A 20147-nucleotide genomic window follows, 5' to 3' on the forward strand; every position below is an offset into this window, starting at 1 on the left:
ATGTTTTCACAGTGGAGAAATATCCTGTGCTCTAGTGGGTGCAGATGAAGTCAGAAGGCGCTTTTGAATCATTTTGATGGTACCAGCTGGTCTGAAGCTGAACATGTCGGTCTGATGAGATCACAGTGCTCCTTTCCCCCATTTGAATTCCATCCCCGGGAGCTGCAGGTGACTGAATGGTATAGCAAAGACTAAGGGATGTTTTAAATAAGAGTTTGGTGCAGTATTTGCATTAACTGATATAGAAGGTAAAGATATTTCTTGTTTGCAAATTGCAAAACTCACAGGAAGGATGGTCTAGTGGCTACAGCACTTGACTGGGGCTTGGGTTTGAGTCCGACCTCAGCTGCAGACATCAAGTGCAACCTGGGGCAAGTTACTTAATCTATCCTTTCCACTTTCTAAAATAAGAGGCGATATTTTGCTCTCACACAATTGTACTATGAGAATAAAACCCATTAATCATTGTAAGATGCTCAGATATGATGATGAGGGCCATATAAGTACCTAGGTAGATAGAATAGATCACAATTTCCATTACTATTTTTCTCAGTGTTCAAAACTACTGGACAATTATTTCATGCAAATACTTTTCGGCCTATTGGTTGCTTCTGACTTGTTCATTCAGGATATTTGCAATTTGGCCTTTGCTGTTTTGATTGGATGCAGCGAGTAGGTTCCAATGCATGCTCTTTTCTTTGTCTAGATGAAAGCAACTCTGCATCAGATTTTCAGTGTGACTATGAACTTTCGTATTTGCATTTTGGGTTGAACTAATTTAGGCCCCAATTCAGCAAAGCACTTAAGCATGTGTTTAGGTGCATCCCTGTTCAGTAAAGCATTTAGGGCCACATTTTCAAAGGTATTTAGGCAACTAAAGATATAGATAGGAGCCTGATATGATTTTTTGAGCAATGTCTATATAAATCTCACTGGGCATTTATTGGCATCTTTAGGTACCTAAATATCTTTGAAAATCTGACCTGTTAGCCTTTGCTTAATTTTATGCATTTATTTAAGTCCCATGAACATCAACAGGACTTAGACATTCACTTAGATTTAAGCACATGCTTAAATGCATGGAGGAATAGGGATGGTTTGCTGAATTAAGGGTTTATTGAGGCTGAATTTAAAAAAAAAATCAAAGTTCCCCAATAATATTTGCAGTATTCACCCAGAACTTGTTTTAGGTACAGCAGCTGTATAGCACCAAGCCTGCTGTCTGGTATCGTACATATAAAAAGATTACATGTTTGAATAAGAAAGGGCCAAATTCTGCTCCCAGTTATAGGCTAGAAATCCAGAGTCACACCCCTGACTTCAGTTCAGCTACACAACTCACACTGCACAATTTGGCTCCAAATTATAAAGCTCTATTATTTTTTCTGCTTATTCCTAATGCAAGGATTGCCCCTATATGATGTAATGTCTGTAAGACTGATTTTGAGCTTTGAATGTAATATGAAGACAAAGTAAGTTGATAATATTTGGTCCTTAAATAGTGCTCCATAAACACTAGTCAGATAATCTTCATTGCACTGGTATTGTTTCTCTTTTCAAATTGGATGAACACGCAGGTGCTTCTGACGTATATTCCAAAATTCATTTTGAATTTTTCTTTCTCTTAATGTATGTGACAGTAAAATAGACAACTCAAATATTCACAGGAAATTAACTTGAAAGGGATACCTACTTGACTGAAATGAATTTATTGTAAAGTCCAAACAAATATGCCTGGAGAAACAAAAAGTGACATTATTTGCCAACCCTAATTTTTAATATAAAGGTGGTTTTGGTAGGTTATAGTTCATTGTTCACAATCCTTGGCCTTAAAGCTGCAGGGAGAAAAGGAGTGTAACCCTTTTGTTCTTCTTATCTGAAATGTTAATGACCCAATTTAAAACATGTTAAATGTGCCTAGACAGCAGAGTGATGGCCAGCTATTAAATACATGTAATAATATCTAATTCCCATTGACTCCAATTAGAGTTGAAGACGCTCCATGTGTTTCAGGATCCATGCCACTAATGAATAGGTTTTGTCTTGTCTGAGCAAAGAGTTTCATCATCTCAGATGGGAGGGGAACCTCACAAACACATGAAGAAAGTGCTGAGTTCTCATTTCAGAATGATCCAAATCAAGCATTAGAAAAGCAGGGAACAGATGTGTGGAGCTGCTGTGTAGTGCAAGGCAACTGCTGCATTGCAGTAAAAATTCCTCTCCTTTTAGGCTTTGCCTTACAATTGAGAAATACATGACAGGATCTTTTCTTACATTTATTTTAGACCTACCCTCACCAGTGAAAGTTTGCCTTTAAAACTGTTCTAATTATGATTTAGATAACTAGAGGATAATCTCTATCCATCTGCCATTCATTCATCTATCATTTGAGGATTTTTCTCTTGCACCCCTCCCACTAACATCAAAGCACTGAGTGGGTATATGAAATCTGGCTAATAGAATTCCTCATATTAAATACAAGGAGAATTAATTAGTTACCTTGAGTGTCTTTCCTGAGTAATATTTATGAAATGGAGTTGCTTGGAAATTGTCAGAGAAAAATGTTTACATCTCAGTTTTGTATCTTGGGCTCTCAAGATAAAACATACAAAAAGACCTATTTTGAAAGCAACAAGTGTGATCTATTATACAACCTCCTTAGAAAGGATTGAAAAGCTTAAAACAAATGTGTTTTATTTGTGGTAGCTGAGGTGAAATGAAACAGGTGAAAAGTTTGAGTGCAGACAGTTTTAAATACTGCTAATCTCTATTATGGTTGGCCACCATATCTACTGTATCACAGTAGTACCACTTACAGTAGCTGTCCTTTTAAACTTTTAGATAACATTATCTCAGTAGTTGCAATATTTCTTGTGTTTCCCATGTTGAGCAATGTCCATGTTTTCTCTAACCAGAAGGAGCGCTGTACTGTTACATTCTTTTTAATAAAGTTATTGTATATGGATTGAGGTAGTGGTTTGCTTGTTTAGAACATTATAGCTAGAGCAGGTCAAACATTTCTAATGAAGTTCTTCCATCAGAAAATGCCATTTTGTTGAAAACTAAACTTTGTGCTGGAAAGAGAAGGTTTCAACAAAGGTTTGTTTTTAAAAAAGACAAAACTTTGAAACAAAGTGTTTTTCGATAAGGTCAAAACATTAGGAACATTTTGATTTTTCATTTCAAAATGTATATTATAAATTATAATATTTTTTTAAAGTTGAAATGGGAACGAAACATTTCAATTGACCCAAGACAAACAAATTTTGAAAATTTTGTTGGTTTTTTTTTTTTGGTTGGTTGGGGGTTTTTTGGTCTTTGATCTGCTTCAGAGCTCATATCTATTGCACTGAGGTTGGGGATCTCATCCTGGTACATAGCGTACATCACAGAGCCCACCACACAATGTGGAACAACTAGCAGAGTATTAATACAACAATTCCCTTGACAGGTATTAAAGATATACTAGCAGAACTGTCTTGAAAAGCTAGTATAGGCCTATATCCACCAAAGTATCCATTAATTTTTGGGTGCCCAACTCGAGACATCTTGAGCCTGATTTTCAGAGGTGCAAATCACCCACAGCTCCAGCTGAGTTCCATGTTATCAGAGCTTCCCTTTCACAGGCAATGATTATTTTCTTCTAGAGGTCCACAGATGCCTTCTTGGAGTTTCCATAATCCCTTCATTTATCCCCTTTTTACTCTCCCACGCTCTACCAGGCCTCTTCCTGCAGCAATGAGGGCCTGGACACAGAGTTCAGCAATGCTTATCCTTCAACAGACCAAATGGGAGTGCTAGTGAGTGTGCTGAGCAGGCTGCCGCTGTAACATTTCCGCTTCCAGCAGTGAGAGAGAGCCAAGCTTCAGTCCTGAATCTCTCTCTCGCTCATATCCAAGTATTTCTTTAATGCTCCCCTCAACACAGTACATCCACCCAAACCGTAGCTCCCTTGCATGGCATCATGCTGAGCTCTCTTTGCACAGCTGGGCCAGTTGCTTCTAATAATTCACTTTTAAAAGAAGAAAGCTGTTGGGTAATTATCACAAAGGGACATTGAAAGGGAGTTTAAAGTAACTTGGCAAATAACACGTCACCACTGTAGAGCACTAGAAGGATGTTTTCATAAACAAAAACCCTGCAGGCCATGTTAGCTTCGTGCACCTGCTTCTTTCCAGCTCAATTAAGGAATGATATGTTTCTTTGCATTCTACCACTTTTCCTTTATCATTTCTCTTAGTTCTTATATCTTTGTTGAGGGTAAAGGGGCCTCACTGTTCTTTTCTAGCCTAGAATATCAGAGAAGATGCTAATACATGGTATATCCTTGGGTCCTATTTTTCAGGTGCTCACCCACTCAATCTACATTTTTCCGAGTACCACACAGATACACATATTTGGTTACTTGCCAATATTTTGGAGGTACCCAGACAGTTAATCTACTTCAGTCCCATCCCCTATTCTTACGTAATGATGACAAGCTCCAACTGAGTTTCAAGGCCTCTCCTAGTCAGCGTTTTTCTCTGGAAGCTGGATGTGAAATTATTAGGGTACTTAAAAATGGCCGAGAGCTTGTCTTCACTGCAACAGTTACCTTGAAGCGGTACACTCAAGTTATTGCAGTCGAGCTAACCTACCCTAGCTTGAGTGAGATTGACTACGTGGCACAGCAATAGTCAAGTTGCACAGAGTGACTGGATGAGCAGTAGTTGTGGGTATTGTCTATACTGCAAAGTTATTCCAGGTGATCGGCATGTGGGTTAGCCTGGCCAGTATGTGAGCATTTCCCCCTTCAAAGCCTTACCTGCATTACTATATCCTCCCTGCTTCTGCTGTCACTCGTGTGTCTCTGGGGGTATATCCCAGGGTTCTTTGTGCTGAGACAGACTAGGATTTTTTCGCAGTCAATTCTGTCAGTTGTGGGAGAACTTGTCTGTCCCTTGGGGGGGAATTGTGGGAAGGGTGTTGGAGGACCATCAGGACTTATGTGATCTTGCTTGAGTCCTCATTGCAGAGTGGGGGGATTCCAGCCTGAGCTTTCACCCATACCCCCAGCTGTTGAAGCAAGCACAGGTTCAAAGCACAAATAAGCACATGCTTGAGGGTTTTATGGTAGAGGGATGTGGGCAACAATGCATGCACGCGCTAGTATTACAGCACAGACAGACCATTTAACTTGAGCTAGAGGTTTTTTTGTGGGAACGGGAGTCAGGTTATGAGCAAAACTCGAGTTATAACTCCAAACTGTTACAGCAGTGAAGAGAAGCCAGATATGCTGCTAGCATGCAGAGACCACACTGCCTATCATGCTGACAAATATTATTTATTTATTTATTTATTTATTTATTTATTTTTACTGCTACTCCCCCGTCGATCTATATCCATCTGTTGTCTCTTGTCTTATAATTAGATTGGAAGCCCCTTAGGTCAGGGACAATCTTTTTGTTCTGTTTTTGTACAGAACCTAGCTCAGAGGTGTCCCGCTTCTCGACTAGGAATTCTTGGTGCTATGGAAAAATATCATAATAATAATAAGCCCTGAAGAGTTCAGAATTTATGAGCAATTTCAGAGCCAGTGCCTGGTACCAGCTCATGATAAAGCTGCAAGACAATTTCTGAGTCTGGCTTTGTTTTAGTTGGATGTTGATTACCTTGGGTTACATCCCCCAGGTTTTTGCTTTGAGTTTTGGGGGTTGAACAACCTCAGAGTCAAGACCTCTGTCAAATCCACAAACTTTCACCCAGTTTCACATGTAAATCTTAAAAGATCACTTCTGTGGCTTGGTTTCAGGACAAACCTGTAAATCGGTTCAGATTTGCTTTGGGAGGGTTGTGAACCTCATTGAACCTTCCAACAAACCTGAACTGAGTTCAAGGGTATAATGAAACCTGAAGCAAGGGGAGATGGGCTTTGTTGAAAACAATTTGCACATCTCCAGGGGAAGCTAACGTACTGGTAGGGCCCTTCCTTTAGTCTTTACGCTTGGGCTATAGGATTGGGCCAGTGGTCCCTCGAATAGGATACAAAGTAAAACTTGTGGCTGCCATAGGAAGAATTGTAACTAATTTCTGCTGTTGCTGATGTACAGAATTTCCAATGCAACGAAGCTATGTTTGAGGCGGTGGAACAGCAGGATTTGGACGCTGTTCAGATTCTCCTCTATCAATATACACCAGAGGAGCTGGATCTAAACACGCCGAACAGTGAGGGATTAACTCCCTTGGATATTGCCATCCTGACAAACAACGTGCCTATCGCTAGGATCCTTCTGAGGATTGGCGCAAAAGAAAGCCCACACTGTAAGTATAGCAGAACACAAATTGTGTTGCTCCAAATAATCCATACTAAGGGCTTCCTCTTGCTCTCGGAGGCTTAATTAAATTACATAAAAGAGAAAAATCTGTCTGCTTTTGTTTGTAAGAGGAATGCAAGCAGCAATGGCATCAGGACAACTGGAGATAGTTGCAGTAGTATTTGCTTCCTGAGCACAAGCTCAGCAGGTCGTTCCTGTCTCGTGTCAGCAACTGCTTGCAACCTACCAACCCAGCAAATCCCAACCTGAAGACTTGCCATAAGTGGCTCTGGGGATAAAGTTAGCTGTTTGCCTTGTCCCGTCAAGAGAGAACACACCAAAGTCACATGGGAATGGCTTCAATAATGTCCAGACATAGCTGCTCACTTTCGCTGGTTCAGTGTGTCACACGAGTCTGTATAGGTATAGCTATGTAGGCACATGAAGACATATGTTTTCCATGTAGGCACAGGATCCATATTTATCAAAGTTATTGTTATGATAGTAGTTAGTGTGAGACACCCTACTGCACACTAGAATTTACACCCCTCCAGTGCAGATAGCGTAGATGGTGGTAGGTTATATGATGCTATACGATTAGACATCATTAAATACTTGACAATTACCAATTATAGCAGCTGAAGTTACCATGGTATTTGCAGTAATCTCCATTCTAATTATTAGTTTTATGTTTTGAGGCTTGTTTAACCCTTCATTTTAAAGTTCTTTGGGATGAAAGGTGCATAGCAGAAAGCAAAATCTATTAATTGACTGCATCCCCTCTCTGAGTCAAACAGCTCTATGGACTGTCTGCTGTAGGTACATTGTCTACAAAGGTCCCATTGCTGCTAAAACTGGTTCACATCCACTAGTGTTAGCAACATTGCGAGCCCTAGCATAAATGTACCAAGACAAGTGGAAAATTAGCCATTTACTGTCTCTCAGTAGAGACAAGATGTTTTTCTAAAGCATATGCTGTACTTCAACTATAGGTAGGGCTTCTGATTTTAGGTTTTAAGTAAAAAACACCTATAAAACACCCCAAATACAAAAAAAAATAGTGTTTATCCTATGAAGAGACAAAAAAAACCCCTAGAAATGGTTATTCAATTCAGGTTGACTACCCTGCTTTCCCTGTAGTCAGTGTCCCTGCTCCCTGGCTTATATCTAACATTAATTCATGCTAAGTACTTTAAATCTGCTTCAGCTACTGAGTGCAGCCAATCCTACATTCCAATGGACACTCCATAGAAAGGAGGACTGTACACGCACACAGAATTTACACTTCTGTATTACAAATTGTGGATGCAATTTAAAAAATTACTAACAATTTTAAAAATCCATTTTGCTTGAAGATGGAAATTACTATTCTTGACATCATAAACATTGTACTTTTTGACTACATTGGGATATTAATGTGATGGGAAAGGACACAATCTCTCTAGATAATGGTAAGCGTATTTGTATTTTATTTTTTTATTAAATATCAGCTTCTTTTGATGGTAAATATGCGTTATAAAAAATGTCAGCCTAGTACCTAGGAGAGGTATATGAAATGCACTACATGCTAAGCCAGGGATCCGTAACAAATATACAAAGCTGAAACTAACATGTAAGTCAGTTTTATACATATAATAAAAATTAAAGTTGATCCTATTTAAACAAGAATTTTGGAATGTACTCCCCCCCAAATCTTCTCATTATAGTATATAAAAAGAGAAAACCTCTGATTTTTGCATATCATCACAGAAAGCAAATTGCTAAACAATGAACTGCAAACAATGAAACTGATACACCCTGAGAAACAGAAGCCATAACTATAAATTACTGGACTCATGTTCAGTTTCCTGGGTCAGGGTTATGCAGGAGGTCAGACTAGATCAGTGGGTCTGGCCTTAAAATCTATAGATTTAGGGCCAGATTTTTATAGCTATTTAGGAACCTACTGATGTAGATAGTTGCCAGTGGGATTTTCAAAAGAGCTTAGTGATTCCACTGGGCACCTACCTTTAAATACCTTTAAAAATTTGGTTCCTAATTCCTATTTAGAGCATGGCCTATTTATGCCATTCAGCCAGTATAAAAGGGCCTCAGTGTTAACCCAGCCTTATGAATGTGTAAGATGGGCTACCAGCTACTGGCAGGGTTACCAAAGCTAAATAACAATGTTAAAAATGATTGCCTCTGCCAGCACCCCACCCAAGCTAGGGCTGTTTAACATAATTAAGACTGGTGGAGCTGAACTGATGTTAGCAATAGTGGAAAATCTTTAGAAAATAAGTAGATAGGGACTGAGTCAGTAATACAGAGATCACAGGTCCCTAATGGCATTGAGTATATGAAACAGGATAATAGACTCTTATGTCTATGGAGTAATGGGATGATTATTCTAGTCCATGCCATGGTGTCCCAACGAGGTAGCAAGGAGTATAGAGGTATATCACTGAATGGATAGTCGAGCCACTTCCAATACTTCAGACATTAATTCCCACTCTTCTGTTGAGCTAACAGTCCCATTAAAATCAGATTACCGCAATTTTAGGGCCTAAAGGTGCAGTGGAGTCAATGGGAGTCTTTCTATTCACTTTGATGGGCTTTGGATCAATGAGAGAATGACAGCAGCAATGAACTGGCAGGATGGCATCAGTAAATATATGGCAACTGTACCAATGAAAACTCAGCTCAGATTATACCTCCTCACTGCATGGGAACACAAATAGCACTTATTGTGGTTATAAAACTATCCTTTGTCTTCCTTCATGGGACTTTTTCTGCATAGTTTGAGGAGTGCGGGGGGAAGGAACTTACCAAGTCAATTAATCAACCTTAAACCATGACACAAACTCTTGACGCCTTACTTTTGGCTGAAAATACACAAATATATACGAATTGGTTTTTAAGTGTCAATGCCTATATTTAGGACATTCCCAGCAAGGCTATAATGAGACTGTGTTTGAAGGGTTCAGCCACTGCAGACTGTGTCATTAATTTGAAGTTAGTTAAATTAACAACATTTAGGACTGGCATGTCAATCTCAGTGCTCCAGGAAATTGCACCTTGAGGCTACTCACATTGCCAATTTTTTTTCACTGGAGAGTGTATGTGTGTGCGTGTGTATGGGGGTGTGTGTGTTGGGATTTTTTGCCAGACCCTCAGTGTTGGTACACCTTTATTGCTTTTCTATGTCCACAGCACTTATATTATCATTTATTCTGGCCTCCTTTAGCCTTCCCATGAGATTTTTGCATAGTGTAGCTGCTCAGTGAAAAGAGAGAGTTTGGATTTTTTTTTTTTTTTTTTTGCTTTATATTTATTTGTTTATTTTTCTGTCATGGTTCATGACTGAGGCTTTAAAAAAAAGTGTGACAGCATTTAGAGTGCATGATTGACTGCTGAAGCAACATTCATTAACCATGACAAATCTAGAGGAAAACACAGTCTTGAGTGTTCTAAACAGCAGTTAAAAAAAAAAAAAAAAGACTAAACTAATTTTTCATTGACCTCATCTGTAAATAAATGCAGTCTGATGGCAAGCAGGGGCAATCATAAATTAGTATTCATTTCCTGTAATTAATGCAAACATGCCTATGAACACAGAGAATATGAATATATAACCACCTCATTTCCATTTCAAAATATGCCCACCAAATTTCCACTTCACTTATCTTGATTTTCAGTTTTTCTGATTGAAGTAATGGTGAAGGCTTTCTTGATTAAAAAAAAACCAAATCATTGAGTTTTTGTCCCCGAGGATCTACAGTCACTGCTTGAAAGTGAAAACAAAGTGTTGCATTCAAGGTCCCATGGAAAGGCTTTCAGCGCCTCTGTATTTGTCTCCATTGTTGGAAGCTGACAGTAATCGCTTTTACCCAATTCTGCACCCTTGCCACACTTCACAGCCCCTCCACATTCCTTCCTATATTTAGCCTTCCCTGTTAGAGTGAAATCCCCTCCACCTGCATGGCATTTATGCTCTGGAGGCCTGACCCAACACCCAATGGAAAGACTCCCATTGACTTCAATGGGCAGAGGGATCTAGAGGTAGAACTCCCACCTGCCCCTTGGGCAGCTAAACGTGTATAAACTTGACCTCTCGCTGGCTGCCTCATTTCAGAGCCTTTCTGTGGTTCGAGGTACCTGTGCCTGGCAACTCTCCCCAGTATCTCCACCCAGCACAGCCCCTGGCCGTCATGCCATCGCCCATTCCTGTCATATGACTGTTACATGTGAGGCTCAGAATCCTTTGTTTCCTCTCCGGGGTAATGTGGCCTTCCACTGGCCTTCACACTGGGCCACACCCTCCCTCAGTTTCATCAGTGGGAGCATTCCCTGAGTATGGAACAAGGGAAATCTCTTTCTTCCTCGCCCGCCCCAGCAAAACACACAGGAGTGGGTCCTGGTGTGGAAATCTCCCTGAGGTCCCTCTTGCAGAGCTTTCCTTGCACCACCCCTCTAGCGGAAGGAGTCCGGGAGCTCTGGATTGCGGAGAGCACGCCGCCTACCAACCCTCACAGACCTCTGTGATTCAGAGTGAAAGGAGCCTCGACCCCCAATTCCAAGGGAAGACAGCAGCCCTGCTCCAAGAATAGCTCTTGCTCCTCCTGTCCCCTTCCTCCCTCCCCACACTAGCAGCAGGGGTCCAGCAGGAATCACACTACCATTAGCTGGGTCCTGTTGTAGCTACACTTCCCTAGCTTTAGAGAGGACACAGGTGACATAGCTCCCAGCTGCATTACTTGGATTTCTGTGTGGAAATCCAAAAGCAAAACAGAGAGCAACAACTCCCACTACCAGATCCACATGGAGCCCAGTCCATGGAAACCCCAGCACAAGCTCATTCTTCCCTTAAATACCAAATAGGCAGAAGGATATATTGCAGCCCCTAGAACATTTACATTAAAAATGTAAAGCAGGTTGCTCTACTTTCCCTGATCTCAGAGTCCACTTTGTGCTGTGTAACCATCTCTCTCTCCTACACTGATTTTATTTGACATTTGTGCAAAACTAAGTAGAAATAAAATTAAAATGCCCAGTGGTTGTTGCCTGCAAACATTCTACACCTTGCCAAGGCCTGACAACTGTAGAGTTGAATCTTGATGAGGGAGATAAGATCAGATCATCCTCTGGACCTTGGAGCAATGCCAGTTTACACCAGCTGAGAACCTGACCCATAGAACCTTCCCTCTCAGTCCTGGTATGCTATCAGATATGGCAACACTTACTATTTGCATGGATCCAGGAAGGTCTGTCACCCTTTGCTGGTTTCACAGAAGGTAGTGAATTCTGAAGATGTCAGCTGATTGTGGTAAGCATGGCTATGTGTCCCAAGATGTCCACATGAAGAATGATCATAATTGGAGGAGAGAGGCTGCAAGCCAGCTTCTGAAAGCAGAGCCCCAGAAATGACATTTCTTCAAAAACCTTTAGGATGTCAGAGGTGTGGAGTAATTCTTTACTCTTCCCCTTGTGGTTGTTAAATACCTGATGGCACTTTTCACATTAGTAAGTGGGATTATCCTTGGACTCCTGGCTAAGCTCCAGTCATGATACTAAGATCTGAATTGAAAACATGTACACATCTATGTATACACATCAGAGTGTCACTCTGCTTTTTTCCTGATGCAGTATCCTGAGCTGTTGGACTGTTTTTTTAATATAGTGGAGTAGCTATCGAAGGCATCACTTAAAACCCAGATCTGGTCACTTTTGCTCTTATGTGGGTGCTTTTAATGTCACAGCAGATTAGAGTCCTGTCCCCATATGACATAAGTTTGCGTTCTCAGAGATGACTTGGTCCCTTTTTAAATGGTCATTGCAACTTGCTCTTTGGCAAGGTTGGTTCAGGTCCCATAAAAGACATAGAAGAGCCAGTAGCCTGGCTATGCCCCTAAGCCTCACCTTCCCCAGCCCCAGCATTACTAAGAGCTGTGGCTTGTCGTGGTAAATTATTTCAGATGAATAGGGCCCCTTTTTTTTGGTCCAAGGCAATTAAGGCTCTGATGTTAAAATCAGACAGCTCTTGTGGAAAGTTACTGCAAACCGCAGCAGGACTATTTTTGGTGATTTCAGGAGTCCTCCTTTAGGCTATGTGCTGAATTTTGATCACCACCTGGATTTGCCACTTTTCCTCCCATGTTTAAATTAAACAGCTTTGCAAATAATATTTTCTAAATTGCAAATAATTTGATCAAACTACCCTAAATCTTTCAGAACAAGAGCAATTCTAAAACACTTTGCTCCACTCAAATTCACTAGGCACTCGTGGTGGTAGTTTGCATTACAGTAGTGCTCCAAGACCCCAACTGAGGTTAGGACCCATTTTAGATTTAACCTCTGTAGCTGTCATTTTCTGTATGTTTATACAGCACTTATGCGGCCCAGACCTGGTTGGGCTGTCAGCACTTCTGCTATATAAATGTAAAATAATAATAGTACTAGACACTGCACACACACACGTTCAGAGACAGTCCTTGCTTACAAGACAAGGCATGCAAATGAATTATTATTACCCTTCTTTTACAAATGGGGAGTTCAGACATAGGGAGACTAAGTGAATTGCCAAAGGTGATACTTGAAGTCTGTAGCAGAGCATAGAACTGAATACCGATCTCCTGAGTTTTACAACAGTACCTTAACCACAAAGCCATCCTTCCTGGGCTTCCAACAGCTGTTTCTTTTGACCTGTAGATATTTGTGAATTTTATGTTTTGTCCATAGTCGACCACAGCTTTTTGTTCATTAGAAGCATATGAGTTTTTATGACCAAGTAAAACTGAAAACCGGGTGAAAACTGAAAAGCTTTAATTTTGGCTATTAATCTTTTGTAATAATCTGTCAACGTAAAAGAAAAGGATATAGGGTAATTTTGGTTTGCTCAAAACACTTTCAAGCATATGATAAATACCATGAGCTTAAACTTCCTCATCTTACTCATGTGGTTAGTCTCATTTAAACAGGACAGATCCTCAGCTGGTAGAAATTGACATAGATCCATTGACTTTAATGGAGCAATGCCAGTTTACACCAGATGAGCATCATTTCATTTCAGTAGGGCTACTCGAAGGATGGAGAGGATTTGGCTTTAAATGGGTTGTGCTAGTGTAAGTGAGGGCAGAACTTTATCATTCCATCAAGCAGTCACTTGCATTGCCCTTTTCTTGGCAGTTGTTAATATGGAAAGCAGGTCAATGCATCTGAGCACCTTGGTCCAGGAAGCCCAGCAGCGAGTGAGTGAGCTGTCTGCACAAGTGATGAGTGAAAGTCTTAATATGGACAACACAGACAAAGAGAAGCAACTAAAAGCGTGGGAGTGGAGATACAGGCTATACAAGCGCATGAAAGCAGGCTATGAGCATGCCAGTAAGTAGTACCAAGGTGGGGTTATACACCTAAAAGGAATATGCTTTAAATAAAAATAATTTGCATTTGTAGAGCAATTTTTTTTTCTATAAAAATGCTCTAATCAGTCCTCCTGACGCTTCTGGGAAGCAATGAAGGTTATAGGTGGGGAAACTGAGGCACAGAAAGTAAGTGACCTGTCCAAAAGTGGAAAGGGAGTTGATGTTAGAATTTGAGAGGCCCAGTTATTCTGACAATTGCATGAGTGCAGCTTCTACAGAATGGGAGTTGTATGCTCAAAACTGTTCAGATAATCAGACCCAAAAATCCCTAGTACAATGTCTAATTCTTGCATCATTAAGCCACACTCCTTTTCCCTTTCCCCTGTCTCCTTCCCTTTACATTTTCCTTCCTTCCAGGTTTCATTTAATGTGATTAAAGATAGTTGTAAAATAGGGACATTTGAGGGAAAATGGGGGGAAATTCAACCTTTCTATCATAATTTGAGAAAAAAATGTGAACAATTCTGTGGGTGGTGAAACCCTAGAATGAAGTTTTCACACAGAAAATTGTGAGAAGTTAATCCTACATGTTGGCATCGACAAAATGAGCCAATTTAAAAAATGTGGAACTTTTTAAGCCACTCTAAATGTGATTCTGTGCAGAAAGGCATACTGTGGCCCTTAGAGAGGAGTAGACTAGAAATTGAAGTTTCTGTTTGTATAAGCATTTAGATCTTTTGGCTGTAATACATTCAGTGACAAACAATCATTACCATTAACATTTTTAGAACCACTTTTCCAAAAATCTGTTTGCAAATAATTAACTTTATCTAAAGGGTTTTGCACACCAAGAATACTCCTGTAATGTATTTATGGTGTTCTCTGAGTTAGGATATGAGGAATACTACAAATGTAATGTTCATTACTTGCAATGACAAAATTGTAAATATTTAGGCCACACCCATAAGTGGTGTCAGTCAGGGTATCTTTATTTAATTCAGCGGTGTTACACTGCTATAACCAGTAACCAGCTGAGGATCTGGCCCATCAGCCAGCATGTTATGTTATATGACAAGAGTTTGCTTAATGCCCTTATCCTAAATCAGATGTAAAAAGTTGCATGACTATATGATCTTCATCCACACCCAGCATGACCTCAGAATCATTTGCATGTTCAAAGGGATTGCCAGTTATTCTTACAAACAATAGATAATTAATTTGATTTCTGGACTGAATTACTCTTTGAACTGATTTATATGCTTTAAAGAGAGTTCATGCCACAATAAGTTTTAGAATGACCATAGTGAAACATATACAAAGTAGCTGTTACAACCTGGGTGATTTCTAAACCAGAATAATGTACAAATGTTTTTGTGTCTTGTGATACATTTGAATCTGTGAGTGAAATCTTGATGATTTAATTAGCTCTTTAAGGTAGTTTTTGTTCCCTTCCTTTCCTCCCACCCACCCCAAAAGATTTACAGGGGTTTTTCATTGATATAATTAATATTATCCTGTTTTATTGGGTTACATGGGTACAGGAAGATACTTCTAACCCAAAGGAGCTGAAAACCACGATAGAAACAAATGGTGTCTGCAGGATATTGTTAGTTGGGGTACTAATTAAAATGTTCAAAAGGCAGGGAACACAAACACTTACGAACCAAAGCTCACAATTGCCGGGTGGTTTTCAGTTGGTTCTTTGAAGACACACAAACGTTGTTTGAATAGGATTTGTTGTGCTATGGACCTGATGTTTTTTCTTCTCTCCCAGGAGCCCCTGAGGCGCCAACCAATGTCTGTTTCATGGTAACAAGCAGCACATCACTCACTGTCACCTTCCAAGAACCTCTTAGCGTCAACTCGGCTGTAGTGACCAAATATAAAGGTACTGGATTTGGACATATTTCATTTACCTTTCTTAAGAGTGCACAGAAACGTTAGGGCTCAATCAAGAGCTGTTTACTTGCAGAAAATATTTTTCTCTAAAAGCCTCATTTGGATAGAAATATTTCATTGGTTATCTGTGTGTACATGAGAATGTTTTGGATGGGATTCCCTAATGAGACAGTAAGACAAAAAGACAGTTCACCCAGACCATTATCCATGGTGCCTTGAAGTTTGCTTGACTCATTGTGGTTAGAACATGGGATGAGCCAGCTTGAAAACATCAGCTAGCCTATGGGGCCTGTGGGCTTCTTAACAACCCTGTGTATCCTTGCCCGTGCCAAAGCCACACTGCCATCCCTTAAAGGAATGCCTCTGGAAGCTGAAGATGCTGGGTGTGGCTTCACACAGCCCAGCTAATTAGCAGTTCCAGTGCCGCCACATAATTCCTGGAAGAGTATCACATTAGGGGTGGCACCGGTTACAGTCTTTAAAGTGGAATGAGCAGAGCGAATACCTTTCTCTGAACAGTCCTGCTAAACACTCCGAGCATATGTAGCTCATCTGCATTGTTGTGATGAATATTAAATACAGTTCACGGGGTTGCGTAGAGGTAAGTATTTAAGACTTCTTTTTTTAAGCAAAGCTAATCTATTTTTAAAGCCATCGGTGTGTTCAGGTGGGCTGTATTAAGCTTCATCCTGAGGAATTTTAGAAAGGAAAAGGCTCATTTTTCCTTCGCTGGAATATTTCAAGTGAAGCCCATTCTTGTTCCTAACCAGATTAGTCCTGTACACTTACACTAATCACACTAGTAGAGATAATACTCTACAATTCCATGGGACTTTTCATTAGAGGATCTAAAAGCTATGTGTAAACAATTAAGCCTCCATTAATTAAGCCTGGCCCACACGTTCAGCCTTGCAGCTTCTTCCTTTATGACATCTCCAAAATCCAGTCATTTATCTCTGCCCACTCTACCAAAACTCCTGTCCAAGTCCTTATCATATCATACATTGAACACAACAATCTTCACCTTTCTGACAGGTTTATAATGGTTTGGAAATTGGTTAAAATGAAGTGGAGAGAGGCTAAGACCAACGCTTTCAAACTTGAGTGCTTAAAGTTAGGTATCTACATTCATATTTAACACCTAAATAAGTAGCCTGGTTTTCAAAGGCGCTAAGTAACCATGGCTCACATCAACTTCAAAATTCGTTGTCAGCATTCTGTCCAGACACCCAAAGTGGCCTTATACCTGATGGTATTAGAGGAGAGTTAAATCACCCATATTTCAGCTAGCTAACTGTGCAAATGCGATGTAGTGATTTACGAGCCCAGAGCCCTTTTTCAAAAGTGACTTAGGAGCCTTTGAATGACTTCCACTGGTAGTTAGTCTCCTAGGCACCTAGGTGCCTAATTCACTTGAAAATGAGACAGGAACCTAAATCACTTAGGTGCGTTTGAAAATGTAACTCAGTAGGACAAAACTCAAATATATGTAACATGCAGGGGGCCAATGAATCTTGTACAAGTCATAACTTAACAATAACAAAAATTCCCAAGTACAATTGATTATTTTTTTAAATACTTACTTTCCAAAGGTTGTGTGATATTTTCCCCATGCCTAGTTGTTTAGTTTGAATTTGTTTTATAACCTCTATCCTGTGTTCGACAGGTATGAATACAGGAAAAAATGTTACCCAACTTGACATAACTTTCCTAAATCTGACTAGTTCACACCCTAGTGCCTTCATGCTTTGAGTAATCCATACTGCTGCCTGTTTTACGCTTGGTCAGAATGACCATGAATTCTCCCAGGATGTTCATTTTAAACCCTTTATCCCAGGAAACTTGCATATTTAAGGTTAGATGAAAAGAAAGAGCATTAATGGTTTCTATTGGTGACTTGTGGGGATTAATTAAGCACAATATATGGAATTGTTTATTACACCGCAGAGCAAAATTCTTTGTGTTAAAATGAACCTTTCAAAAGAGCACTCGTGATTAGAACCAGGTAAGAGTTACTGTTCCCATACAGATAGTTTGATAATATTAACTGAGGATCTTTTAGCCAAAAGTATGAGCCCAAATTCAGCAAACCACCTAAGCACATACTTAAGTGCTTTCCTGATTCAGGGCCATAAATAATACACTACTGTTAGGAGAGAGAGTAGTCTTTCTCCTCCTCACTACCAAACTCTAATAATGATCTTTTCAATGGATCTATGGATTATTTTGGATAAGTATCAAGATTAAAGTTGCTTCAGGTACTTGGCATTTTGACAAGCTGCCAATGCCCTTTTCATGTCATTTCTGTTTAAATGTTTGATATGTGGCTTGAACCTGCATTGTGGAATAATTTTTTCCCATGTGCCTATTTGTTCAAAGTGATTCAGACACATGTATCAGAACATTATCTGAATCCTGTGTGCAGGGTTTTCCTTGTTAATTATATGACTTCTAAATAATAAAAGGACGATAACGTTTTGTAGTCTCTTTAATCCATAAAACCAATTTACTTCCTTTAAGAGATTTAATTTAAGCACACAAGATAGCTGGGTGTTAAGCTTGGGGTGCCAGCTAGGTTCCAGTTCTGTGACTGCATTCTGCCAAGCCATTTCTATAAGGAGCTGAGGTATTCTTTACTTCCTACCCTGGACTGCCGTTTAATGTTACTGCCACCATCCTAATGGCTCCTTTAGTTTCCCTTCAGAGAAGGCTGCCTTATGTCAGTGTCTGAAGTGAAATGATTCCTGTGTATGTAGTAATTCAATAAAGTGTTTTGAGTCTTGAGACAGGCATGACATAAATCAATAATAATAATAATAATTGTAATAATCATCTCCAAGCTACAGAGAAATATTTGTATCAGTTCCAGAAAGACCCCGCCCCAGCAAAAGGATATTAAGGATTACATTAACTCATCAGGAAAAATCTCGGATTGACTAATCATGCCCTGAGGACAAACTTTGCACCTGAACCTGAAAACATTTGGACTTGCCTACACTGTATAAACCACTTTGCACCAGTAAAAACTCCTAATGTAAATGTGCTGAGCTGGTGTTAAAAAGTGAATTGCAACAGCACAGCTTCTTCCAGCTTGAAACTGGGGTGACTCACGTTCGGGTCAGTTATTTTGACACTGAGGCAATGTGTCTACACTGGAGCTGGATGGGAAACAGTTTTCCCATGCAACAAAGATTTTCCAGATATAAAAATATTTTCCCACTCCAAATCAGGATGAAAATGTCAAAATCTTGAAAATTTTCACCAACAAAAAATCTGGGGGAAAAAAAAAAATCTTGTTCCAGGTCAATTGAAATGTTTCATTTACATTGCTCAGTCATTTCATTTTTTTAATTCTAATTACCTTAAATTTGGAAACAAACATTTTTTGAACCAGAAAACTGGAATTTTTATTTTAGAAAATGTCAAAACATTTTTTTCAAAAATATACTTTGAGTAAAAAAATTCATCGAACCCGACCCTTTAAAAGTTTCCACTTCAGCAATTCAGCATATTTCAATAAGTAAAAGGTTTGACTGAAAAATTCCTGACCAGTTCCAGCCTACACTGCATGTTTGTACCAGCAGGGCTACATTGGCATAACAATACTGTTGCAAAATAAACCCCACAAAACCATAACACCAACATAGACAAGACTTTATTCCTCACTGTTGTCCCATTGGAGCCTGGAAGTAGGACATTCAAGAACTGTTGTCTTCAAGAAGTAATCCTTTTAATGGGTGTCACCTCTCTCTCTTACACACACTCACACGCACACATCAATTTAGTTCAATGAAAATCACTTTTCAACGTCTTTAACCAAAGGTAATTGTAAAGATTAATGTGAAATTCAAAAACTGCACTGGAGGAAAAGTATTGCCAGTCTTGAAAAAATGCTACTTCTCCTTGTTCGTTTATTTTTGTTTTAAGCCTGTTTTTTGGTGGTGGTGGTGGTGGTGGTTGTTTTCCCCCTACATAGATGTAATTTCGGGCCTACATAATCTCCGCTTATTGCACAGTGTTACTTTATGCGTATCTCCTGTCAGAAGTACTTGAAAATCCCCAGGCATCAAGATAAACAAGAGCATGTACAATATCAGAAGATAACCACTGAATGAACCACCAATGAAAAATTACCATGAAATATAGTCTCAGTGTATACCTCTGAGTTTCGTATATCTTATTAATTTTTAAGCAAACATATGTTAGACAAATACATTTTATTTTGGTGAAAAATGTGAAGCAGCTTATGTTTCTGAGTTGAGTTATTTAGCTAACGGACCTGAAAAATTCAAGTCTGAAGTTGTAGTAGGAAACAGAAAGAGATTCTGAGTCACCCTTTAATTGAGCAATTTGAGCTGCTCTACCATCTGCGTGAACGTAGATCCCAAGGCCCACATGACAAGCTTCACAAGCTGTTTTTCCAGTAGCAGTATTTGCCTTTAACAAGGTCTTACGAGGTTCTCTTGGTGGGTTTTGAAGTAGCTGACATCGAGTTGGGGGGATGATGATTTGTTTAGGCCACCTGATCTCCTGTTACTATTTTCTTTTTATTCATTTTTTGGTTAATCATTTTACACATTTTTGTTTGTCAATCTTTCTCCACTCCCTCCTAGGA

General features: G+C 39.6%; 1 protein-coding gene across 1 annotated transcript in view; it reads left to right on the top strand.

Annotated features, from left to right (window-relative positions):
• The window catches only part of ANKFN1 (ankyrin repeat and fibronectin type III domain containing 1), a 178912-nt gene that overhangs the window by 90881 nt on the left and 67884 nt on the right, over positions 1 to 20147 (top strand). The window contains exons 4-6 of the mRNA XM_050920155.1: positions 6090 to 6300; positions 13458 to 13652; positions 15408 to 15521. Of these exons, the coding sequence (XP_050776112.1) occupies positions 6090 to 6300; positions 13458 to 13652; positions 15408 to 15521 (520 nt within the window). The remainder of the gene's footprint in view (positions 1 to 6089; positions 6301 to 13457; positions 13653 to 15407; positions 15522 to 20147) is intronic.

This window comes from Gopherus flavomarginatus, chromosome 12 (genome assembly GCF_025201925.1).
Source record: "Gopherus flavomarginatus isolate rGopFla2 chromosome 12, rGopFla2.mat.asm, whole genome shotgun sequence".
NCBI lineage: Eukaryota > Metazoa > Chordata > Testudines > Testudinidae > Gopherus > Gopherus flavomarginatus.